Here is a 26,298-nt window from a genome sequence, read left to right as displayed (position 1 = left end):
CATGAATGCAATTGAGTGCATGGGAAGCACTTGAAACTTCAAGCACTAATTGCTGAGTAATTGAAACTTTTGCTACCAGGCAATTAAAACTCTAATTACTAAGCAGCTGGCAGAAATCCAGTCTATAATGATGACTATTCATTTTTAACTCTTTTAGATGCCCTTTCAGTGAAAGCAGACTCAGAGTACAGAGTACCTCTACATATGCAGGTGATTTACATCTCAAATATCCCCTGAGCCATGGAAAGAGTGTCTGTGACATCTTCCTTCAGTGTTATTAAGCTTATTGTCATTCCACTATTGCTTTTAAATTTCAATTCAAGCACAGATTTCCACCATGGAGCTGAGGTGGGAGTCACCAGATTCAGTCCATCACTTCTCACCCAGAAAAACCTCAGTGAAAGACTCCCACAGAAATGAATGCCATATTATTGATTCAGTACTGACCCACTTGCTGAATCACAGGTAATGCCTTAGAAAGCAGCAGGGTTTTCCTAGCCCGCTGTCCCCAGGATAACATGGATTAGTTTAGGAGATTTAAAGGGATAAGAGCTTGAGCTGTTGTGACAAAGGAGTTTGTATGCACATCAGAAACATGCCCTCCTCTATAGGGACTAGGCTAGCCCTGACTCCCTCATCTCATTATCTTGTTCCCGAAACATATTAAACTTTGTTACAGTCCTTAGAGACTCTACTCAGAAAGTCTTTCAGAGCTCATTTGTATTTGTCACAGTAATCTGATTTTCCTGATCTGCATTTTGTTTCAGTCCTTCCCTTCCTCCCTCTTTCTGCACAGTAGTCAAGTCCTTCCACCATCACCCCTTCATAGTTCTCTTTGTGAACTGATGAGTTCCTTCAAGACTGTATGAGCATATAAAGCAAGCACTCTCTGATTTTCATGATACTCACTTAACACACCTGTAAGTTAAGCACAAAAGTCAAGAGATTTGAAGCCATTCTCTGCATTTAGTGATTGCAAATTTCACTTGAAACACTTCTGCTGACCTCTTCTTTATTTCCATCTCCCAAATGAGTTGTGTGGGCAGCATCAAAGAACAGCAGAGGAGTATTACGGTATTTACCAAATCATTACTACTTTCTTCCCCAAGGGGGTTCCCTGCAAAGTTTTCAAACAATTATTTCATATGAAGATGCAGAGCGATTTGCATCATTTTATGTTGATGTTGCAGCCAATTTGTTTCAATGGCAGTAGCCATGAACGTCTAAGTAACAGAGATCCCTAATTAGTATTAATAGAGAAAGTCCAACCCAGTGATCTCTGAAGTCAGTGGAGAGTCTCCTATTGATTTATTTTTTTTCCTTCTTTTACAAATGTGTGAAGACATCTCCAATGGAGATGTGGGGGCTTCTGTCCTAAGGGCTGATCAGTCATGTAACAAAAAATTATGATTCTCAGAGATGAGGTAGGAAAAATAAGGTTTTGATTATCTTTACTGAAAACATTTTCCATTATATATCTGAGTACTGCCAGGCTCATCTTCTTCCAAATCCCTTCTTCAGAGGGGCCTTGGGAGTTCTTCCTGATCTGACCTCCCTTTCTGCCCATTGAGGCATCAGGGCTGGAGGTGGATGAGAGAGAGCAGTGTGCCTGAGGGCAACCACTCAATCCAAGCTTACCTGCCTGACCCTGAATGGTGTCATCCTGTGCCCTGGAGTGCACCAATGCCTCTGCCTGAAGATGGCGGGCTGCCCACAAGTCTAGTCCCAAGAGTGGTTAGAAGTGCCCATCAAAACGTGGCTCAGAAGTTCCTATTTTCTGCACTACTTACTGCAGGAGCCTGGCCAGTCTTCTATGGCTCTGTTGATTCAATTCCAATCTTCTTCAAGAATAACCATGTTTTTTTAAAAAAAGCTTCAGCCATGTTTTCCAACTCCCTGACTTGCTCCTAACTATTTAGCTAATGCATCTATATGGTTTAAATATAACATCACCTTTGAGGCTGATAATAGCTTTATTTTAGAGATGCTTTCATCTTTCTTAAGAACTCTGCCAGAATTTTCTGGACACCATTAGCTTTGAGGTAAATATTTGGGATCCTCTCCCAGGTTTTCTGTGCAGTTTCATTGATGAGGGCGCAGATGTTTAGTTTTGCTTTCCAGTTCATGCATCTGCTCATGATTTCCCAGTTGCTGCCTGTGATGTGTTTGCTCAGTAAGTACAGAGCATAGCTGTAGGAGTGCAGGAGTGCATTATCAATGTCCTTCTCTTTCCCTACAAAAAGGTATGAAGCCTTTGGAAAGGTATGAAGCATGAATTGGGCCCTGTGCAGGCCAAAACTCCAAAGCACATACAGCTCCCTGGGGTTTTGGGACATGAACACAGTTTAATTGGGGTTATGACTCAGTAGGAATTACTTTTATCATCAGAAGCATGGAAAAGGACTATCACATTGCTTCAGAGGGACCACCTTCATGAAGGGCAGAAGGAAGAGAGGAACAAGAAGGAATTGTGGCCCAAATCTTCTGATTCCCTGCAAGCAAAGCAAACATGAGTCACTTGCTGACATAGGGAAGGGAAGTGGTCCAGTTGTCCTATAAGCCAAGTTCAGTCAGCTGACTGAAACTGCAGCTCATGTCTTAGATAACTAAGGCTTGACTCTAAAGAAACTCATGGAAGTAATTTCTTTGGGCATCATTGGCTTTCTGGGACCAGCACTCTCTTTCTGGAAGTGCAAGGGAGTGACTGCACAAGCAGCAGCAGTTCCTATTCCGTGTTGGACTTAAAAAGGGACAGTGATCTCTGAAACTCCTTCATGTGTTCTCTAGTAGTTGTTACAGGAATTATGAGGGGTCTGCCAAACCATGTCCTCATAGACCACCACAACTGACTTTCTACTACAAGTCCCAGTCACCTCTTAGAATTGAGAAGCTACTGCAAGCTTAGCAATACATCCAGCTTAGTCTATCACAGTGAAATTTTCCCTTTCCTGCTCAGGCCTTTTGAAGACTGAACTCCTTGACCTCACTAGAAAAAAGTTAGTGCATCTCAAATTATAAAAACAGTAATTTCTCCCTATTTGGCTTCATCTTACTGGTAAAGCAGGGAATAAAAGTGTTTACTTTCAGTGCTGTGAGTGCATTTATGCATGGAAACAAACATGCATACTCCTAAATTAAAGGAAAACAAACTTCTTAGTTTATTTTTCATGAATTCATAGTAAGATATGTAAAGTATTTTAGTATAAATTCATTGTCTATTGTTGTATTGTTCTGTCCTATAACAAGCCCAGAAAAACAGATAATTTGAATTATACTCCATCAGTGTGACTTTTTCCCTAGCCTAAACACTACATATCTTAAAAAGGAAACATAAGACATCAGTGACCTTTCTTTTTTAGTTTTTTTTTTGTGTGTGCCAGCTTCTACAAGAGTCAAAAAAGCCATCTCCTGGGCCAGATGCACCACTCTTTTAAGCTTGATGCTAGTCAGCCTGGAGCATACCTTGGTTCTACTAATGAGCTTAAAATTTTCCTCATGTCACGACATTTTTCTCTTATCTGTCTGGAATTTGCACTAAACTGATCTCAGCACACACAGAACTTCCTGTCAAGAGAAGACATTTGCTGATAACCTGGTAACAGATTTTCTCAAACATGGACTTTCTTGAAAGATGAAGTTGATTTTTCAAGGTGAATTCAAGTTTTTGCCCAAGAAGACAAACTCAGCACTGTCCACAAACTGTTTGTATAGGCAGACATTAAAATTAATGCCAAGCAAAAATTATGAGTGATCTAGGCTGGCTGAAGCCATTTTGCTGCAGACACTGCTGGGCAGTTCCTAGAAGTTGTTGGTTTGGATCTTAAGGCAAATGTCTGAAATACTCACAAGAGAATTCTTTACTGTGTGGGTGACTGTGCTCTGAACAGATTGCTTAGAGAGCTTGTGGAACCTCCCTCACTGGAGATATTTAAGAAGCATCTGGATGCAATTCTGTGCAGTGTGTTCTCAGATGACTCTGCTTGAGCAGGGAGTTTGGACCAGATGGGGTGGGTCCTTTCTGTGGGACCCACTGTGGTCCCTTCCAACCCAACCCATTCTGTGATACTGTGACAGTGTACAGGTAGCATTGTTTCGGACTCTCCTTGTCTATACCCCACAGAAGAGGGCATGAGTGTCGGAGTTTGCAAACACTTGAAAAAATCTGTTCCATGTTACTCTTTGATAACCTTGCATCTGAGGGCTTACATACAGACTAGATGTATATTTTATACATAAAGAGTTATGTTTCTGTCAGATGGCACTTTGGCAGGTCCATGTTGAATTGGTTCATTGCTAGAGTAACAACTCCCTATCCCCTATTTACTGCCTCAGACTAACTGTGAAATACCTGTCCTTTCCCTCCTGCAGTGGCAGCAAAAGCATCACTTTCTCCAGAGTGGAGAGGCTTTGACCTATGAGAGGTGTGTAGTGGGCAGTGAAAGTAGTACTGTAAATAGCAGAAAAGGCATTTTATTTCTTGCCCTGCACTTATTCATCCCCAGAAGGGTGCATCTTCACCATCTGCAATGTGTTCATACTATCATAGTCTGCAACTGTTGCCAGGGCAGAACAAGTTTTTGCTTTTCTGTATCAAAACCACTACATTAGAATTGGTTCAACAATGCCCTAGCACAAGAGAAATTGAGAGAATGAGAAGCTGGAGGAAGAATAAGAGGAAGAAATAGGAGAAACACATACACAAACCTAGAAAGACAAGAAAAAATACTGCAATGCAATAGCCCAGCATCTGAAACTTGTATCTGGAATTGCAGTTACTCACATAAGTCTCTCTCATGACAAAAAGTGCAATGTAGAGATTTGTACATTCCAACTTTAATACACTTAAATCTCCATTATTGGGAGATTAAATCCAAATGGCCCTTAGAGAACACAACAGCGAGATAGAGAAAATGTTTTAATTACAAACCAACGTGAACTAGCGTGTTTAAAAGAGAATTTGCCTCTTTTTATTTTCAACTTCATATCCTTGCTATCTTAGCTCCTAAGACTAAACTTAATAGTGAAAACAGTCTGTCTTTATTCCTGTTGTCTAAAAGTGAGAATAGACATTAACACCTTCTTTAGTTATTAAAAATGGTTAAAAGAAAAATAAAGCTCTGTCTTTAAAATCTAAGTTTCGTCAAAAAGTATGTAGGAAGTATATCTCCTTGCAAAAGCTGGCAACAGGCAATACTGTTCTTAGGAAAAAAGTCAGTTTTAAACACTTAGGATTAACAGTAGATTGTATTAAATTCCATAGTGCAATACATGATCAGTTTTTTCTAAGTTAGCTTTTATTAATTTATCTCCTTTTTAAGAAACACATATATTCTGAAATGGTGTCTCAGTTGCATAAAACAGAACCCTCTTCAACATACACTTCTGACTTCATATGTCCCGAGATCTATGAGATTAGATTAATGTGTAACAGAGTTTCCATATAAAAAACTAGAGTGGTAATAACTTCTCTAGCTACTTGGCACACATAAGAAATGTAAAGGTGTATTAGAAAGACCAAAAACCCCTTACGTTTACAGAAATGGATATTGCTAGAGAAGAAAATGGTGTATCTGAGCCTGTGTTTATGAGAGGCAGAGGATATTTTCATTTATGATTTAAGTAAAATGGTTTCAAAGATATCACTGACATCAACCAACTAAAATGGTTTAAGAATTTATTCCCTCATAAGGAATTTCCATTATCCAGCATTTTCACCTGTTAGTAGCCTGGAGCAATGTATACTGTGTTATTTATTCTTCCCTTGGTCATAAGGAGGGGACCCACCCGAAATTATTTATGCTTATTAAAAAAGCTCCAGTCAGCCAGGGGAGGCCTATAACATGCTCGAGTGAAGTTTCTGCAGAAGGTGTGGAAAGAAAAAAGGTACATAGAGAAACCGAAATAAAGAAGAATTAAGTGAAATATATTGTTGTCCTTCAGTTTGCTGTCATATTACCACAAACTGGGGATAGATTATGATGAAAACTATATGAGTGAAAGGCAGCAATAAAGATAGGAAATATCATCTCTGTTCTACCAATTTAACACATAGGCAATAAATAATTCTGGTAACAGCAAATTTCAGGCAGAGTTGGGGAATGGACCAGGGCTTTATATCCCTTTCTTTATTGTGGAGCCTACCCTTCCTCCCTATTGCTACTCTGAAAGGAAAGCTCTTCAAAACCAAATCACTCTTTCTAGGACTCTGCCCTTTTTATATCAGCATCACAGATCCCAAAGGAATGGGCTGGAGCCTTGAACCACCTCCAAGGTACATATTTCCTCAGAGCTGAGTGACCAAGCCCAGAAAAGAGGTGTCCAGTATTTAAGAATGGTTGGGTTTGGTGGGAGGCAGAGGTGGGTGTGTAGCCAGGGTTTTGCCGAGTCTGACCTCATCACAGCTGTAGCTGCAAGGGGCAGTCCAGCACATCTGCCTGCAGTGAGGTTTCCCCTCCTTCCCTTTGTGTGGCCACACAGGGCACTAAGCCAGGAATCTGTCTAGTCATTAATGAAGGGGAAAAGCAAACAAACAAACAAAAAAGAATGGTAGGTTTTAGTGGCCTCACTTCACATCACATCTGGTATGCCAGCAGCACTTCTACATGTGGGAAACTCACAGTGCAAGTGTGGTCTAACTGTCTTAGAATATGTGGTGGTGATTCCAGTTCTCAGATGGCATAAGAATGAACATCAGCACTGGTTAGGAAAAGCAGAAGACCTCTATCATTTTCACACACCAGGCTCAAAACCTCTTTTCTGAGGATGACCACTCAACTAGGATAGTCATTGTTCCTGCTAGAGTTGAGGGTCAGCTGCAGGACCATTTATTGCCAAACACTTCCCTCCCTTCTAGGCTTAGATCCTACTGAACTTTTAACAAAGCAAATTCAATTGGCACAAAGAATATGTAAAATTTATTCCCAAAGTGGATGGTGAGAAAGTAATCAAAGGCCCAGTTTTAACAGATCTATCAGGTCTGTAGGAAATTAATTTAATTATCACATGATGGCTCAGAAATAAAGGGAACTCATTCACTTAAGCCATCTGGTTTCCATTAGCAAGTACATTCAAGTGTCTGACAGTGGGTCTAGGAGCAGCTATTGAACTGATAGCTGATTATTATTATTTAATTCATGGATGAACTGCTCACCCACATACAGTAGCACAAACATGAAACAACAAGCTGTTCCTCATACTCACTAAGTATTAATGTCACAGCTCAAAACTGAGGAGGAATAAACACTATCTAGACCATTTATCTCCCTTCAATTAAAAGCAACCAGAAATTTCTTCCTTTTTCCTTCAAGTCCACATCCAAGTTGAAATAAATTGTAAGGAAGTTTGTACATAAATCCCAGTTTTCTTCTTGCTCTGCTCTGGGATTTCACTTGTTCTTCAAATGTAGGGAAACCCCAGCTGCCTATCCAGCTGTTCATTGAACTCAAAATGTCAGTGCACCTGCTGCTGCTGATTGTCTTAATAACAGGAATATGGGCTAGATGAGAAGCAGTATAAATTAGCCTTACCCAGTAAACAAAAAATATGGGAATACTTGGTCTTTTTTGTGAGGAAATGTTTTACTTTTGAAGAAAATGCCTTTTCAAAACATTGTATGATTTCTAGTAGTCAGGTTAAAGACAAGAATGGATGGATTCAGGTTTGTCCCTGAAGTTGATTGGTACAATTGCTTTGCCACATGAGCAGAACAGGAGGAAAGCTGGACTGCATCCCTGAGTGAGAGTCAGGGGAACCACACATTTTTCTTGGAGATGTAAGTGAAGATCAGCATGAGAAGTCATGTTTTCTGTCAAGTGCGTATTTGCATGAATGCCTGGGCCCCGTTATGGTAATTTCTGCATCTGTATGAAAATAATATTAAAATATTAATGGCATTCAAATATAATCATCCACAAAATCTAATCAGTGGATTTCAATGTGTGCAGATGCAATGGTGGGCCAAGACAGTCTTTGTGATATTGTCATAAACATAGCAAAGAAATATGAAGGATGAATGTAAAATGGATTTTATCTGCAGCTGCCTTCCCCACTCCACAAACACACATATGGAATTTCCATTTTACAAAGCTGATATTTTTCCACTCTTCATTGTTATTTCATGCTCTCTAAAAACTGACTATTTCTAGATCTTTCAGGTTTCACAGTCTGCTGAAATAACGCTGATACTGATGTACAACTGGATTCACCACTAAATACAGAAAGCCTTGCCAAAACTCTAAATGTTGCAAATTGCTAAAAGCTGCTGGACACTGTGTATGAGGTCCTCAGATGACCTGAGCTGGCATCACCAGCCCTGTGATGCTGCTCTGCAGGCAGCCAGTTCACAGAGAGCCCTGTGCTGTGAAAGGCACACTTGGGATCACAGGCAAGAGAAGAAAGTCAAATTCAGGGTTACAGAACCAAAATAACTCACATATCCTGATTTCCAAGGAGTGGGACCTGAAAGGCACAAAATGCTGACAGCTGCTCCTGACATGGATGGAAATTTAAAGTTCAACCTCTTTCACTGCTGCAATTCCTGCCCCTGCAGGTGCCATCTCTCAGTGGCTCCCGGCCCAATTTGTCCCATATATTTGATTCAGTTCTCTTCTTCCTTAACATGAATTCTCTTCTTCTGGAGCCATTTGAGCTGAACTTGTGAAACAGAATTTGGCTTATGGGAAAATAGTCTAAGTAAATGTTTAAGGAAAAAATGTTAACGACCTCATGTTCTAAACTTAGGAAGAATAAATTTGGAGAAAGGGAGACAGGCTTGGTTTCCAGTGAAATCCTCTAGCATACCATTGACTGAAACCAGCTGAGAGTTCATTCTTTGATTTAACTCCTCTTTCCATGAGGATTGGTAAAGACTATTTCTGTGAAAAAGCACTTTGGATAAGTTGTTGTGATACTCATAGTAAATTTTATCCCTTTTTCCCCCCCCCCTTTTTTTTCCTAGATTTGAGCTTTCTGCTAGCTAATTCAAGCACTCTGAAGCTTGCACATTGAAATGAGATTATTTAGAAAAGTTTTTGCCATCATGTGTGCACTTCATGGGTTGTCATTATAGACTGCTAGTATAAATTCTTTTGATCAGTCTGATGTTTGTTATCTTGTGCCTACAGAAGCATTCCTTGCAAAAACTGGACTTCATCATGTAGTAATTCTCCATGGCATGTCTTTCTCTGTTAGTGATGATGATCTCCCAGGTAATTTTATAGAAATCATCTGGTTATGAATGTGATTTATATTCATCTTAGATTCTCTTCCTTTTGTCATATTAAGGTGATCATTGAGAATATACTAATACAACAAACATTGTTTATAGGAGTAGATTGACATTTAGTGTGGCCACAAAAAAAAAAAAAGGCAGGGACTACTTGTTTCCCAATTTATACTTCTAAATGCTAGCCCCCAGTAATCTTTAAAGTCTATTTTGACCTCTGAGTGCTGAGGATTAAGGGTGATGCAGAATGTAAACCAGCTTGTCATGGCTGAGGTCCTTGGATTAGTAGCTGTTAACCATTGCACTGGGATGCAGAGACAGGCTGGCATGAGTGCTCCAATTTGGTGCAAAATGGCCACTCAGATGATTTATAACTTCATCTAAATAATGCATGCACTACTTTGTCAGCAAAAGCACCCATGGGGAAATGCGCTGGGCTTTGAAAACAGATAAGCAAAACACAATATGTTCAAGTAGTTGCTCGCAGATGAATTGCAATGAGAGGGACTCAATAAGAAGGGGGTGCTGTAGTCCAGCCTCGAGTTCAGCAGCATTCATATACAGAGGCATCAAGAGTGATACGTTTTCTTCACTGACAGTTTACACCTCTTTCAGCAGCGTGAATCCAGACAGGAGGGAAAAGCTCGTGGGGGACATCATAGATGGGTGTGAAAAGCCAGCTGGACATGATACACATTTCTATCTTTGAACATGTAAATAGGAAGAGTATAGAATATTTAAGACATGTGGCAAGTTGGATACATTTACCTCACGGTCCAACTTATCCAAGTAGAAACTGAGCTCTTTGCCTTGATGGTTGATATTTTACTTAAGAGTCCCCATATGTTCCTTGGAGGATATAAGAGCACGTTGTTCAGCTTTGGTGTTCACTTTTCCTGGACCACACTGGCTGTGAGCAGCATGCACAGAGATTAGGGCTGACATAACTGGGCGTGTGTTGGATTGATGGTCTATGGCACATGCAGTTAGTCATTCGGGGTTTGAAGGACATCCAGAAATTCCCAGCAAATGTCCAGCAGCCTGCTACCTAAATACAATTTATAACTAGTAAAAGAAGTGTCTTTCTAGGGAAATATAATTTCTTATAGTATCCCTTACACTTAACTATGTACCGGACAGACTTTTTAAAGACAGACTTCATCAGCTGGAACCCACAGCATTTCCCTTCTGTGAACATGGAAACTGGAGCACCATGGCAAGACTAGTTCTCAGTCTGTATGACTGCCAGCTTTTGACTGCCCCATCTTTCTCAGTACTATTGCTAAACATCTCAAACCCCACCTTTGCATTCCTGGAGGATTTCCTCCATCCTCAGCATGAAGCATGGGCCAGGCCTCAACCAAGTAGCTGCTGTTTTCCCTCTGTACTGCAGGACTAGTTTTAGAGAGAGAAAAAGCATAATGAGGGACAGTGAATTGGTACAGGAAAGCAGGAGGGTTAGTGAACATACGAAAACAGGTTTTGGCTGGTTTTTATGGATGACTAAGGATGCCTGATATCTTCCTTCATCAACACTGTGATCCTTTAAGGTGAACTTGAACACCTTGCTGCCCATTCATTTCACCCTGGCTTCTCCCAGACACCCCATGTGTACACAGGACTGTATCATCATCCTCTTTTTGCTGAAGAGACCAACATAGCAGCCACACAATGCCCTCTGCCACTTGGGCCTAACTGGGTCTGATTGTATCTGATTTTCGTTCATTATATCTAATGCCTGTTACGGGACAGCCCAGTGTGGAAAAATCCTTGGATACTTTTCTATCCTTGTATCTTTGTTAGGACACAACTGAGTTTTATGTTTGCTAAGTACATGTCAAGGCAGGTCAGCCCCTTAGAGTTGTGCTTATTGAAAACCCTGGTGGTAGAAAGCAACAGAATAAACAGTGTACATACTTTTACCAGTAGATCGATTACCTTCCAAAATTTTCTGCCAAATTGTCTTGGCAATGCAGAAAACCAGGAGTTATTGTGACTATGACAAATGAATAGTTTTGCTCAACACATGCTGTACTATATTAGGATGTCTACAAGCAGTGTTTAACTGGAAATGGAGTTTGTTCAGTGCCAAGCCATGAATAATTGCAGCAAATAAAAAATAAAGCATGCCTTAAGTGTCATTTATTTTAAGAGTGGGCTTAAGACTTGAACAGTTCTCTCAGACATAAAATCTGTGCTTAATAAATGAGTTGAATAAACACTTTGTGTTTCTTCAGATCCAGGCATAAACAAAAATGTAATGTCATGGCTGTGAGCATTATGAAAACCAGGGAGGAAACTGAGGTCTTTCAGAACTTGATCCATTCCTCCAGGGACTGATAGGGAGAAACAGGGACTTCTGCAGCTGTGGCACAATTTCCTATGACTGATGTTAATGGGAAATGCTGTAGCTTCATAGTCCTGTAAAACAACAAGTTTCTTGCAGCTTCTGTGGAATAAAACAGGCTGTTTCTTGGGCAGTAGCAGGAACCTTTTTGCATACCTACAAAGTTTAGAAGATCAAAGTGTTGTGGGGTAGGGAGGAAAGTGAAGAAATCTTGACATATTCATGATTCAGCAGCAGTAACTTTAACTTTTATAATGTGACTGAAGGTGAGTTGCCCAGACTAGTGTCTCTCAGTATTCTGATGGGCTGAGAGACTGGTGGGGACCAAAAGCAATCTTGAGTCCTGCTTACATGAGAAAAAGGCAGTGTTGGCACCAAAGAAAAACAACCATTCCATGAGCCTGAGAGGCAGATGGGTAAGATGAAGACCAGCTGTGGCAGATGGGCATCTGCTGAAGGGTGGGTTCAAATGGGGTTGCATACCATGCTGACAAGGGAGCAAATGCCACCCTAATCTAGAAGGTATGCGTGCTTTAATATTTCCCATCCACAGTTATCACATTTTCTCTCTCTCTCCACTTCCTTTCTCTTCTTTCTTCCTGTCATTTGTACTACTTTCTTCCATTTGCCATTTTTGCCTCCAGCTTTTTCTCTATTCTTTCTCAGCATCTCTGTCTTTTGCCTTTGCTGCTGTTTCCCTCTTTGTGGCTCAAATTATCTCTGTTAGATTGGAAAGTTTGCATTCTTCCCAAAACAGAGAAGAGATCAGAAGCATCCACTCCTTTTGTGGCATGCCACCGCCTGCCAAATAGACGGAGATTAAATCCTGATGCTCTGGCTTGGAGCAGATATCCACATCCAGTCCAGTGCAGTTTACTTTCTTTACAATTAAGCAAAACCTAACTGAAATGTTCTGCTTCCCTCGTGCCATACTAGGGGTTGGATGGGTCTACAGGCATCACAGAAGACCATGTGCTTTTGCATCTCCAACATGAGACTTAAGCATTGCCCTTCCGCTGCCACATTTCTTCCCAAACAACCTCTGACCTTTGAACAACTTATTTTTCCCTTTGTCAGCAACTTTTTTTTCAGCTACCCACCTGGCTCCTCCTGAGCAGAGAGAGACTCAGTGGTTTGGAGCCTAGCTTCTGGCTGGTGACCTGTTTCCCTGTGGCTTGGGAGGAATTTCCAGAGGACGAGTGGTATGTGTGCTGCTCTCAGGGGAACTGGGAGGCTGCCAAACCTAACCAGCAAACTGGGCCAGGAAAGGCCCCACATACACTTTTACCAGAGGAAAGGAATGTTTGTGGAAACTGGGAGTAGTGGAGATTGTTTAATTCTGCCTCTCTCCTCACATTCTTCTTGCTCTCAAGCCCAGCACAGAGCTCGCACTCCCACAAGCACAGTGAGAGTGAGACAAGGGGAGACAGGTTATTGCTGCAGCCTGAAGCATCTCAGGGAGGATAAAAGGAGTTGTTGGCTGAGGGCTGGTCACTGAGTAGGCAAGGCAGCCCCACAAACTGTGGTGCAGAGTTGAACTAGTTTAATGTTTCTGAATGAGCAAGTATGCTGTTGGGGATATACCACAGAGCTGCCATAGAAACAGCCAAATTGAACAGGATTTTAGTGTAATGAGAGGGGCAACAGAGACAGGATCCCTTCCTTGGCTTTCTTTTTCCTTCCAGTGGGAGAGAAAACCCCACAGAAAATGGCCCCCTTAGGGATTTTAATTAGTGTTAAATAACAAATGTTAATTGCAGCACATCCTCAAGTTGTTTTTTGTTACTTTCAATGATGCTTTGATGCATATTCCCCTCTGCTTCCCAGCATCAGCTATCTATATAGATGACCTCCAACATCTTCACCCATACCAGTGCCATTTCACTAAAAAACCCTTTAGCTAACAAGTAACTTGTTTGGGCTGGAAGATTTTAACAACCAGGGTTACCACAGGAAGCCAAATTCCAGATAATGAATGAGATTGTGGCCTCACTTCTGAGAACAAAATGCTTCTGTTGACTTTTATCACTGGTTCTCATGTTTAAGTGCTTTTAAAGCAAGGAACAGGCTGGTTTGCCCCCTTCAAACAAAAACACTAGCACAGCTCCGTTTTGGTGCAGCTACATCCTGGAACCCAGGAAAAGCTTATCTTCAGTTTGGATGGACTCAACTTCTTTGAGTAGAGCCATCGGGGTGCAAACAGAGATTTTCAGAGAGCCCCAGTTCAGTTTGGTTGCAGGCAGAACCAAGTGTTTGCCTCCAGCACTCCAGGCTGGTCCTATGGGCCCTGCCCTGACTTGAACCTGAGCACTGGCACTTTGTACAAAGTGAATTGCTGCACCACTCAGTGCTTTACCTCAGCAATTTACATCTTTCCTGTCACTATGTGGGTAATCAGAGCCTCTGAAGCCTGATGATGTTCATTAACACCTGCCGTCTTTCTCTTCAATTAGATTGTACTATTCAGGGTTTCTGACAGGATTTCTTTCTGCATGAGAAGTCCTTACACTCCTGCTGAATTTGGCACAGTCTAAACAGAGAAAACAAGAAAAGCGCTTTATGCTTCAGAAACAGAATAAAAATAATATCACAAGTATTAACAATACACAGGATTACATGCACAGAGTCATCCTGAAGAGTTCTGGGGTAAGGGATTTCATTACTCCATGCCATCCAAGGGATGTTAACATTTACTCTCCTTAATTACAATGAAATCACATTGAAAGTTCTTTGGAGAAGGATTTTTTTTTTATTCTGTGTGTTTGTATAATGCCAAGTACTAATGAAGTCTCTGGGCCCAGCAGTTGAGTATAAGATAATCAGGAGGGTACCCACAGTCTATGAGTACATAAGCTATTTCATTTATCACAGAGCTGCTTCGCTTTTGGAAGAGAACACTGGCTGATGAGTATACATTAATAGCAGGAAGCACTTGATAAAGGTAAGGTGAAGGAAGCTACTTGCTTGTGAAAGTGTAAGGAGAGATTTGTATGGTAGGAGGTGCTTCTGAGCTGGACTTTAGCTGGGACATGAGGACCTTTCTGCAAACTAATCCAGATTCCATAATAGTTCTGTACCTGGGACTGAGGTAAACAGATGTGACATTACAGCATGCAGGAATCCAAAAAAAAAAAAAAGACCACAGTGGCAGCAAATGTCTTACTGGCTTGCCAGTCCTCAATACTGGGATGGAACTGGGATCACTGAGAAGATTCTACTGGTGTTACCTTCAGCAAATAGTTCTCATTTAATCTAGCGTATATCAAAGAGGAAACTGTTTTACCTCATGTGTATTCCTCTTATTGCTTACCCAGATTTCCTCAAAATTGTCCTCTCTCTTTTTAACTTTTCATTCTGTCACTTTATGACTGTATGAGCTGTAAGCTTAGCCATTTTTTCTTGGCTTCCTATGGTGAATAAAGCCTCAGAATCACTTATAGAGCATAATATCCATCTGTGATCTAAACTAAAGTATGGAAACTTCTATAATCTATCCTCCCTCTGATCTCATCACAGTTTAGCATCATTACCCTAGAAGAGATTAGAAACTTTATTTATTTTTCTTTTAAACATCTTTTTTATGTCTTTCAGTTTCAGGTATCCACTGTGAATTCTGATTCAGGCATCATCCTCCATGCAGGTTAAATTAATTAATCTTGCCCCTAAAGGAGTATTTGAGGAATAAGGACATGCTAGAAAGGACTTTGATTACAGTCACAGCTCTACCCTATTGGATATTTAACCTATAGAGGTTAAATCCATTCAGTGACTTAAATTCCAGCTACCTTTTCGAATACCAACCAGCTTTACTAGGTACTAATAACTAATCCATTTTCAGGTCTTACTTCAGTCTTCTCTCTGTGCTTCCTGCATTACTGCTTTGTTTGATACTTTCAGATTGCCACCACAGCTGATGCCCAAGGCATGTGCCATAAGGAATGGGAAGGCTCTGTCTGTACTGCAAGGCAAAGCATAGGGCAGAGATGTCAGAGCCAGAAGCAGTATGATCATATCACTGTGGCACTGGGTCCAACCAGATGATCCCCATTGAAAGGAATAGCTCTTTTCCTTGGGCACATACCATGCACATGGCTATCACCCTGTTGGGACATCAGCTAGAGTCCCTGTACTGTCCTGTGATGTGCAAGGCAGGCAGCTTGCCTCAGTCCTGGATCTGTGATCTCTGACCCACACACAATTGTGTCATGCAGATATTTTAGTTGCCTCCTTAGTTCATTAATTCTAAAATATTTTCCAGAAAATATGCTTGAAAACGTATTTTTGTCTTTCTTCTTATTTGTTATAAGGCAGAAAATATTCTTCTACTCCCTCCTTCCAACACCTTACAGCATAGGAAGGTTTTAGTTTTATGGACCTAATTTTAGGTCTGTGACTTAAAATTATGCTCATCTCTTTGCAAAAGAATTTGGGAAGTAAAAGCACAGATATATAATTTATCTTCTTCAGGCTATTCAGATGCAAAGCTAATTCCTCTGAATTTCAATCTCAGGCAGCCCTTCAGGAAGTGCCTTCCTCTCTTTACAGGTATGTTTGCTAAGCTTGTAGTAATAATTTGCATCAGGGGACTCCAACCTACGAACATGCATTCCCAGGAACTGGATAAATTTATGGAACAGACTTGGGGTAGGTGGGAAAAATCTCTGCAGCAGATCAATCAATTCTTTTGCAGCTTCAGTGAGGCCACTGGAATGGCCCCAACAAGTAGGGAATTTGGGACAGTTGAGACAACTTTCCAAGGGATCACATGAGAACCAAAGAAAAGGGAAATATTGGATTTTCTCCATAAGAAATAACACTCTTTACACAGCCAGGATCATACAGAATTGGCTCTGTTTCATGACATCTCATATCTTTCATTTGCACAACATATTAAGAACTGGATAACAATGACTTTATAGAAACCAAAGGAAGTTGAATCAATGCTGCATTTAAAGAAGTTCTGGTAGCTGGTCCAGCTGGAGTAATTTCTTTTTATGCTTGGACCAGACCTCTGGAAACATTATCATGTTCTAAATAAGCCCAGACTATAACCTGGGATACTTAGGGACCACTGGGCACATATGTGTATGTGTGTTTGATTATTTGTGTTGCCATTTGTGTTGCATTCAGGCGACATTCCCTTTGCTTGTGCTGTCCAAGCCAAAAATGCCACAAGTGTTACTGTCAGTGGTGGAAGTTGCTTGAGCTGGGAGTACCTGGCTGTAAGGATGCAATATGAGATACAGTGAGAAAGAGAGGTAAATAAGATTAAAAGCTGTGGGGATGCAGGGCATTTCCTAAATTCCAAGGGACTCGATCTTTGCACACACAGCAAAGATCACCAGCAACCTGGTACCCAACAAATAATCACCAAGATTAGGATACACTAAACACTTTTTCGTTGTAAAAGTACTGTCTGACTTTTTAGCAACAGCCAGTTTATCTTTCTCTTCTACAGTCTTCCCTCTCCTGGCACTGGAGAGCTGCCTACTTGTAGTAGTTAAGCCCACAGGTAGAAACAGTGGGCAAGGGCTGCTCACATAGCAGCTGCTCCATCAAACTCTCAAACTAAGTTAGCACAAAACTAGAGTAAATACTAAAAGTTTGCACTGTTCTGGGGCAATGAAGGAGGATGTGTCTTCTGTTCTTCCAAGTAATTCCTTCTGCAGAAAGGCTTTAAAGGGGAAGAAACTGTTCCCCTGATGCTATGGAGAGCCATTTGACTTTCACCAGCTATTAGAGACTGGGTAGAAAATAATGCACGTGGACCACATAGATATGGATAGGACTGTAATTCTGCTTTTGAGGTCTGGAAGGAACTGCACAGACATTCCCCAAAAGCATGAAACCTCAATGGTGCTAATATATCCTTTTCTCACTGATGGGGGAAAAGCATTTTACCTGCTTATTTTGTGTCTTTCAACATCTCCTTTTCCAGCCTCCACTGAAGAGTGCACTTACTCTTGCAGCTGCTTCTCCACTGGCTAAAAGCCACAACCATAAAAAATCTGCATGTTCACTCCCTAAGTAACCACATAGCAAGCATGCTACTGTTTGTGTGCCATTTATTAGAATAAGGAAGCTCTTACAGCAAATAAACTACAGCCAGCTGAGGTGAAACATGCTAATAAAGATTGTCTTAGGGTTTCTCCTCAGGGAACAGACAATTCTTAGAATGCTCATAAAGCTAATTTCTGGTCTCCAGTGGACTGGTATTTGTCAAAGAAGTTTGATGAAAGCAACTGGGTGGGAAGTAGTGACACTGTCTCTCATTACCACAGTCGCATGGGTTTGTTTTTTTTATATTGTGTGTGTGCTTTGGGTTTTTTTGGTGTGAGTTTTTTGTTTGGTTGGTTTTGGTTTGTTTTTGTTTATTTTTGTTGTCAAAAATCAGGATTTGTTCCTTTGTTTCTCCAGTAAAAATATGTCTTAAGAAGTGGATTTTTTATTTGGAATCTTAAGACATTGTTATAGTTTGAGCTGGCAAAATGCCAACTGCCTGGTACCCAGTCAAAAAGTCCACTCCCAGAGCAGGAGAGTGAGGGAAAACAGCAGAAACGAGCCTTTAGACACAGTGAGGTTTTTATATTTATACAGAGAAGAGGAGAGCTTAACACAGAATATGAAATAGCACATAGTGACAGAAAACAACAACAGGCTCACCGAGGTCACCCCAGCTAACAAGTGACACTCCAAACCAACCAAACCCCCTCCCCAAAGGAAACCTCCCAGCAAGAGCGAAAGAGGAATTAACAGCAATGTGCTCACGTCCCCGGGTAAACAGACGCGCGGACCGGCAGGAGGGCCTGATATCAGCAGTCAGGGAGCTGGAACCGTCCTGGTCAGAAGCATGGACCAAAGAGAGCGCGAGACTCCTCCCACCTTGCTCGTTATACTCCCCGACACCTCCTGATGATGTCAGATGATATGAAATACCTCTTTGGCTGCTTAAGTCAGATGATACCTGTCCCCTCTAATCTGTGTCACAACCTTTGAGGCCTGCTAAAAACTGAGGCCTAAATGGGGACCTATGCTGACCAAAGCCAAAACTACTATAGACATTAATAGAATCTCACCTCTGCCATGGCATAGGGAATAACACTCAGTAGAGACCTAATTTTACCTTTTCTCCCAAGACAGGGAGAAAAATACAAAATACAAGAGGGAAATTCCATATAGTTAAGCCTAAAAGAGGCTCAAGGAAACTTGATATGATGACGAGAAAATTATTTCATCATAATTCAGGATCTTCTCTTTATTTTTCTGAACATGTCCATCCTAGAGACCAAACCTGTGACTTCTGGACCAATCCACAGCTCAGCCTAAGAGGGCTGAGGAGTGTGTGACATTTTTAATGCAAATCACTAAGGGACTTAAAAAAACTAAACAAAAACCCCCAAAAACAACAACAAACCCCCACTCTCTGTGTTCTTGCCAGAGGTTTTTTGTTTGTTTTTTTGTTTTATTTTTTAACCATTTATTGATGTTTCTAAGCAAAGGCAAAAGGGAGGTGGCAGTCTGGAGTTCCCAGTCATGAATCAGCACAAGTATGTTCATCTTTTCTCATGTCTGACTTTTTCTTGAACCAAAGATTAAACGATTGAGCTGTGGATCGAGGGCTCCCCCAGTACCTTGTAGTGCAAAAACCAGTACAAGCTAGACCGTGTTTTATCCAGTGTTGACTGTTCATTTCTATTGCAAACAACAATGGTGGCAAGTACAGTAAGATCTTTTGTTTATTGTTTTGTAAACAATTTGGACTACTAGTCAATATGGAGATGATACACAGATCTGTCTTTCATTTCCGTCAGACCAGATGTTGATCTGTCTTTGCTTTTTCATTGCAAAACTCAGATTAGGCATTGGATAAGGCTTAAATAACTGAGGTTTAACCTAAACAAGACTTAGTTGATGCTTGTGGAGGGAGAGAAAAGGTCTGATTGTGTGGAAGTATAGGTTATATCTCAGTTGTCAAATCTTGTCTTAGGTTTCTAACCAATTCAAAAATTAGGACAATGCTTTGGCTCACTCTAAATACTGCAGATTAGGCTGGGTTTGGTTGGGCTGACACATAGATAGTTCAGGGGAGTGGTGTTTCTCTGAAGTAGTTATTGCTGAAGGAGTCATGCATTTAAAACACCTTTAGAGCTGAATAGTCCTAGTAGCTGTGGAAAAGTAATTTGAGTTCCTGCTCAATAAATATCTGCGTATGATATTTGTGACAACTGAACTCCTTATCACATCAGGGAATGAATTTTCTCTTTCCTCTGAAGTTTCCAAAAACAAGCTCCAGAGCTTCCAGCTTGAAAACAATCTGCTTTCCCAAAAGGCGCAATAGAGTTCTGATGTTTTTCTTTAAATATTCATGGTGATTAAAATTGGATCTTAATAGTCACATGCATTCCTTTTATGATGTTGTTGTTTAATTAGAATCACTGTGTTAGCAAAAGTGAAGGACATCCTTAAATTGCGTAGTGATTATTCCATGAAAATGAACGCCTTTTTTTTTTTTTTTTTGTCCATTTCTTAGGTAAGGTCATCTCATTCTTCCAAAAGGTGGAGTTGTGGGAGTTTTTAATATATACAGATCTAGTTCTGATTTCCTCACCTTTTTATGTGTCATCCCTGGAACAACAAACCCTTACCTACACAATTAAGGGACCTTATGATGAGAATTTGGGTTATTTCCTCTATTATACAGTAAGGGACAAGTAAGGTGCATATAGGTATAATGACTCATGCAGTATCATCCAAGAGGCTGATGGAAAATTTGGGGAAAGAACCTGTCATTGTGAGCCCCAGGTCAGTGCCCTGTCAGTGAGCTCCTGCTAAGTGTAAGGAACAATAAAACATTTGTACAGCCTGAGCAGAACTGTGTAGCTATTCATTAATTCACTCAGCTATTCCCTCTCCTACAAAATCAAAACAAACCCCAAGCAGCAGATTAGAAATGTGCCAACTTTGATGAGGAGGACAAGGAAGATTGGAATGGGGAGGGAAGCATCTGAATGCTCTATTTTTTTTAGCAGGCTCTGGTTCCTTTAAATATATGTGAATCTCAATATCAGAACCAAAGAAATATTCTGGGAGGTGTTTCCTTTCTCCTCTTCCAGCAGCTACTGAACCCATGCCAAATACCAGAGGAGAGAATAAAACCAAAAAAGGGAAAGGACATCATCACTAGGTTTTAAACAATCCAATAATCTGATTTCTACGCAATCCAATAGTCCCAAAACATTCCATATATTACTGTCACACACCTGAACACAAATATGACACAACTATGTATTGCCATACCGGCAGCTGAAGCCTGATAACACATCAGGTGGCTTTCCCAGTGTTGTCTGTGCTAGTCTGTCAGGGTAAGGAAGCAGACATTCCCAGGCACCTTACACAATCCAGACATTCTTGTCTTTACTGTTACCAGGTATCTGCCTGGTAGAGCAGAAGACTATGCCACCTGTGACTGCAAAGGTTTTTATTTCAGATTTCATAACTTATAATTTTTGTTCATGCAGGAGAAAAATGAGAAGAAAGAGAGAAATGAAAAAGTGCAAGAATGTAATTTTGGTTCTTGGGATATTTTATATAGTTTTTTATTTTTATAGAATGTATATATAATTTTACCTTTTTGCTCCTATTCATGTGTATTTTTCTATTTATATATATAATTTTTAACTGACCTGTTTAATGGAGAAAAACAGTTCCAGAGTTGGGAGGGACAAATTGAATGTGTATATATATATATATATATGTATGTATGTATATACATGTATAATGCAGCATAATTTCAGACAAAATCTACAAACTCAAATTTTTCTCTTAAATAATTTTTATGTTTAAATCTTACCTCTGCTCCATCTGTGGGTCACAGTGGCATGAGCACTGTAATAGAACAGCAGCAGCAGCAAAGTCTTCCAAAGCATCCTTCTCTTTAAAATACGTATGTCTAGCTGTATAGTAGCTTTTTAATTCCCACCTCTTTTCTTTTCAGGAATAAATAATGGCCTTTCCTCTCCTCCCCCCCCCTTTTAAGAAGAACCTGTCTGTTCTTCTGAGCACAGCTGAAGTCAGTGTGCAGCTCCTTTCCCAAACCAAGTCTCCTCGGGATCAGGAAACTTACTTTCACAGACAGACTTTGTTTTTATCCACATCTGGAATGACTCATAGTGCATGTGAGTTTGCTGGCAGCTGGGTGAATAAATATCATTACATTTTTGTAGTTGAGTTTCATTTGTTATATGGGCCAGTTGGAATTTATTCTTGTCCAATAAACAGCCACAAGTAACTTCATTAAAAGACACTCCTGAATCCAAGCTCTGTAGCTACTCCTCTGTAATGCAGGGGGCTATATGCTAACCCCTGTCTAAGGGTGTGTGTCATTCCCTCCTCTGAAATGATGTACAGCCACCCTTGGATGCTTAAGTCAGGGAGTGGGGAATCTGCTCTGCAAGAACATTTTGCTACTGTGATTCATATAATCTCTCCTTTATTAAGAACATATCATGCTGTGCTTAGGCTTCAGTTCTGCAAGACGAGTCCTGGCCTTTTCCTACATTTGGCCAGTCCAGAGAACAGGAAGGTCCAAATCCTTAACTGGCTCTCTTCAATGGTACTAAGAGGAACACTAAACCATCCTAAGGACAATCTACAATGGCCAGGCTGAATGTGGATGGGTGATGCTGGAAAAAAAAGGCTACTGGTAGACATCACTTTGCTGAAGTTGGTGTAAGGAAGACAACACTGGAAGAGTTTATCCCAGAGTGACTCATCATGGAAGAAGCTGCAGTTATGTACTGTACCTGTCACAGTTTCAGCAGCAGCATTGTGTGTGCTTTGTGGGAACATAGCACCAGATTAACAAGAGGCAGCTGTGTGTTACAACAAATCAACGAAAAGTAGGAACACAGGGAGCATTTACATAACCAAGGGACAGGAGATACTCCATCTGGTACCTAGAAGTGATGAGTCTAGTTCTCTTTTTATATAGGTGAGACTAAGCCAGGAACAAATTTACAGACAGCCATGAATTTACACTAGTGTAAAACTGGCACATAAGAAAGGAGACTCCAGCTCAGAAGATATAAATAGAAGGATTAAGGGAAAGGATCAAGGGCTGGAAAGACAGAGGGCACTGTGGCTCAGGATTAATGTGCACTGGCAGGAAGGCATGGAGAAAACCTGTTCAGGTCCTGCATGCCTCATGCCAACATCTGGCCTTAGCCTCAGTCCCCTCATTCTTCTCTGTCCCAGCTGAAACAGCAGCTGTAAAGGAAGGAGGAGGGTCAAATAAGGTTGTCTCACTGAAGGCAACTCCGCTTCTTTTCCTACATGTACAGATTTTCCTATGCTCAGACTGCCTCAGGTTACTCCCACATGAACAGCACATGAATGGAAGACAGTATCTTACATGCCAAGGAAATTACAAAAGGTGCAATTCAAGTAGAGGGTGGCTAAACAACTCTGTATATACTCTTGTTACCATAACAAATTAAGGATGGGTCTGAATGCAGGATTCAATCTAGGCATGGGCTCACTTGTGTATCTGACTGGAAATTATGGAGCTGAAGTAAACTGAGTCCTATGTTCCCTAGAGACAGGGGAAGAGAAAAAGAGAGATGCCACAGGAAGATGATTATTCTTACTTTGCTCAAATCACTTAGGACAGGATGAGTTGCTCTTGAAGAAGGTAGATCAGCATGGCCAGTTGTGGGATAATGTGCATCAAGATGATTCTCATCAAGAAGGTGAAAGTTTCATCATAGCAAGGGGACAGTCAACCACTTTTTTCTCAGTCAACCACTGAGAAAAAAACATTGTAGTATAATTCCTACTGGAAAGGTTTCACTCAATAGGGAGGGCTTGAGAAGGTTACACTTTAATTTAGTAAATAACCCTAGTGAAAGCCCTCCAATAAGCAAATGCTCTGGGTATAGATGGCTTCATTAACTTAATTGCATGAGTTACCCTAACATGATGATTCTAATGTCAGCAGAGTCTGTGAACTGGATTTTTCAAAGTCAGGTAGACAAGAGAAAAGCAGCACTTGGGGTGCACATTGTAAGCTTGAGAAATAAAAGAAAATCATGGGAAAACTTTGAATCCTGTGGAGTATCAGAGCAACATCTTTACAGTGGTGTTTGGGGAGGTTGGGTGGAAGCTTCTGAGGTGCTGTATCATCTCATTGCTTATGTCTAAGGAAGCAACTGCTGATAAGAGATGATTAAGGAATCCAGGTGGGTTCTACATCCCTCTAAGACAGGATCAGAACCATTTTGCAGAAAGAGCCCTGCAAAATGGCTATGTCTTCTGGCTGGCAACAATGGGACACTTACTCTGCTTCTTAATTGTCACTGCTTCATATATCCAATGTAGAAAGTTTGAGGAGCAAAATCCTAGGAATTTCCTTGCTTAATCTCCCCTCCACCTCTAGCCTCTGGAACAAGCATCCTAGGAGCATCAGAGAAGTTGCAGCTGAGATGGAAGAGATGTGTCATAAGATGGTCATAAAAATCAAAGGTATATGAGACTATGAAATGTTTACTGAGCTCTCTTTTTTCAGACTATGGAAGTGTTGTCCTGGAGTTACATAATACACAACTTTTAAAAATTATTATTTATTTCTCCTTAATCTCAATATGGATTAAAAAAATCCTTTTTAGCAGCCCTTTGCTCATCTGAGCTCAAATACAATCTCTGCCCATCTGTGTTTCAATGTCCCGGTCCACAGTGCAGTCTTCAAGCATTCCAGTTTTGTCTGTCTCTCTGCATGTACCACAATTGTGTGGCAAATTTGTCTTAAAGACTGTGAATGATGTACTTGCATCTGTTTTCTTATAGGAAATGCAGCTGTAAGTATAACAGGCCCATGTAAAATAAGGAATGTTTTTTCTGTAACATGTCCTCAGGAAGCATAAATATCCCTGTCCCCCCTTAAAACTCTAAAATGTTTTTCTCTCATATGGATGTATATACACAGAGAGTCAAATCCTCCCTATTAAAAAGCCCTCCAGAGGAAGCCAGGAAATAAATCTTTCAAGCATGCTCAAGGCATTTCAACTGTATAGCTTCTATTCATCTCATGACTGTATTTTATTAGGTAGTTGCTCAGTTTCAGCTCAAGGCAGTTTCTGTCTATGCTGGAGGTTTCGATCACTGCAACTATAATGAGCGTTGAAGCAGGGTAAAAATCCTCACTATTTATAAATATTAAACATTCCTACACTGCTTTGGAAGTATGAAGCAGAGGAGCTTTACAGTGAAGAACTCATCCTGAAGACACATCCAGAAGGAGAGGGTACCACGCTGCTGAAGCCAGGAGGCTGCGAGCTGATCTGCCAACTGGTCAATATTCAGGTCTTAAATAAGTGTAGTGCTAGACAACTGTCACAGTTATGTTAAGCTGAATGTTTACCTTTTTACCATCTCATAAATTTAGGTGTTGGAGCTGCAAGTCCTCCAGTGCTCCCAGTAGCTGTGACACTGACACCTTTCAGGCACAGGAAAGGTGTGACCGCTGCTTTGGGCAGGCTGTTTGAGGTGAAAATGGACATTTATGCAACTCTCAGTGACTAGATACCAATGGAGCAGCTTTTCCATTTGATTCTCATCCTGATACTCTCAGTCTTTTTAAGGAACCTGGAAACAGGGTGGGGTGGAAAGAAGTGCATGAAGACCAGACAGGGGAGGTGCCAGCTGTGTTTTTGCAGCCCAGGCAGGGTGAGAGCAGGACTGGTAGTGCTACTTCAAATCTGTCTTCCTTCCCATCACAGATGCTGTCATGGTGAAAGGACAACTTCAGCAGGCTGGGTACATAGAAATCCTGCACTTCCAGGGGATGCTCTGAAGTGACCAGTGCATCTGGTGAAGTGCCATTTGTGTTCTTTTTTCATAGCTCATTATGCGAAAAAACATAATCTAAAAAGAGAATGGAAAGGGGAACAAGGCAATGGGTAATCCAAGATCAGGAGCCTATGGGACTTTCAAGAAAAATAATCTCAGTATCACTGGGAAATACCAGCTCATGATGTCAATTCAGCTCTGGCTTTGACGAGCTTCTGCCAAACCCAAGGCAGGGTTGCAGTCTGCCCTGACACCTCAGTCACTGTGAGAGTCCCTTGCAAATCTTCCATCAGATAGATTTTTTTTTTTAATTTACCACATTTCAGTTCAAAACAGAGTGTGTGTGTGGAGTTTCTCTGAACAAGAAACTCTGCTCTGCAGCCACAGCCCTGCCTTGCAGCACAGGCATTGCAGTATCTCCTGTTAGTGTCAGCACAGTGGAACAATATGCATGACACAGACATTGGTGTTCCCACCACAGAGATGGATAAATGGAGACATACACAAAAAGTGACTCACTCACTGAATGAACTGATGGCAGAGTTGAGGGCAGACACCAAGAGCTGACCCATTCCTCTGTCCAAAATAAAAGGGCCTGATCTGACACTGTGAGAGCTCCCATAACACTGGTGCCATCTAATAAAAAGAGAAAGTAGCTTCCACAAGAGGCCAAGAATTATCCTCATAACTAGGAGCACATAGAGGGGAAAAATAGCTGTGCACAACTCCTAGAAGAGGAAAAGTTCTTTTGAAACTAGACTACTGGCATTTGAACTGCATAGTCCATAAAGACTTTTGCAGGCTTCTCAGCTAAGGTTGCAACTTTCTGCAGCAACAATTTGGATGCCAGAATCTCACCAAGCCTCAGAGCAGCCACAGGCAGGAT

The 26,298-nt window shown here is 40.9% G+C and overlaps 1 protein-coding gene across 1 annotated transcript in view; it reads right to left on the bottom strand.

The window, feature by feature from the left end:
- FAM180A (family with sequence similarity 180 member A) overlaps positions 1–21,663 on the bottom strand; it is a 28,103-nt gene extending 6,440 nt beyond the window's left edge. The window contains exon 1 of the mRNA XM_071549758.1: positions 21,421–21,663. Within this exon, the coding sequence (XP_071405859.1) occupies positions 21,421–21,496 (76 nt within the window). The 5' untranslated portion in view covers positions 21,497–21,663. The remainder of the gene's footprint in view (positions 1–21,420) is intronic.
- Between the last annotated feature and the right edge of the window lie 4,635 nt (positions 21,664–26,298).

Source organism: Pithys albifrons, chromosome 3, assembly GCF_047495875.1.
Source record: "Pithys albifrons albifrons isolate INPA30051 chromosome 3, PitAlb_v1, whole genome shotgun sequence".
Taxonomy (NCBI): domain Eukaryota; kingdom Metazoa; phylum Chordata; class Aves; order Passeriformes; family Thamnophilidae; genus Pithys; species Pithys albifrons.
The sequence above is the reverse complement of the archived record's forward strand: the minus strand, read 5'-3'. Positions and strand labels throughout refer to the sequence as shown.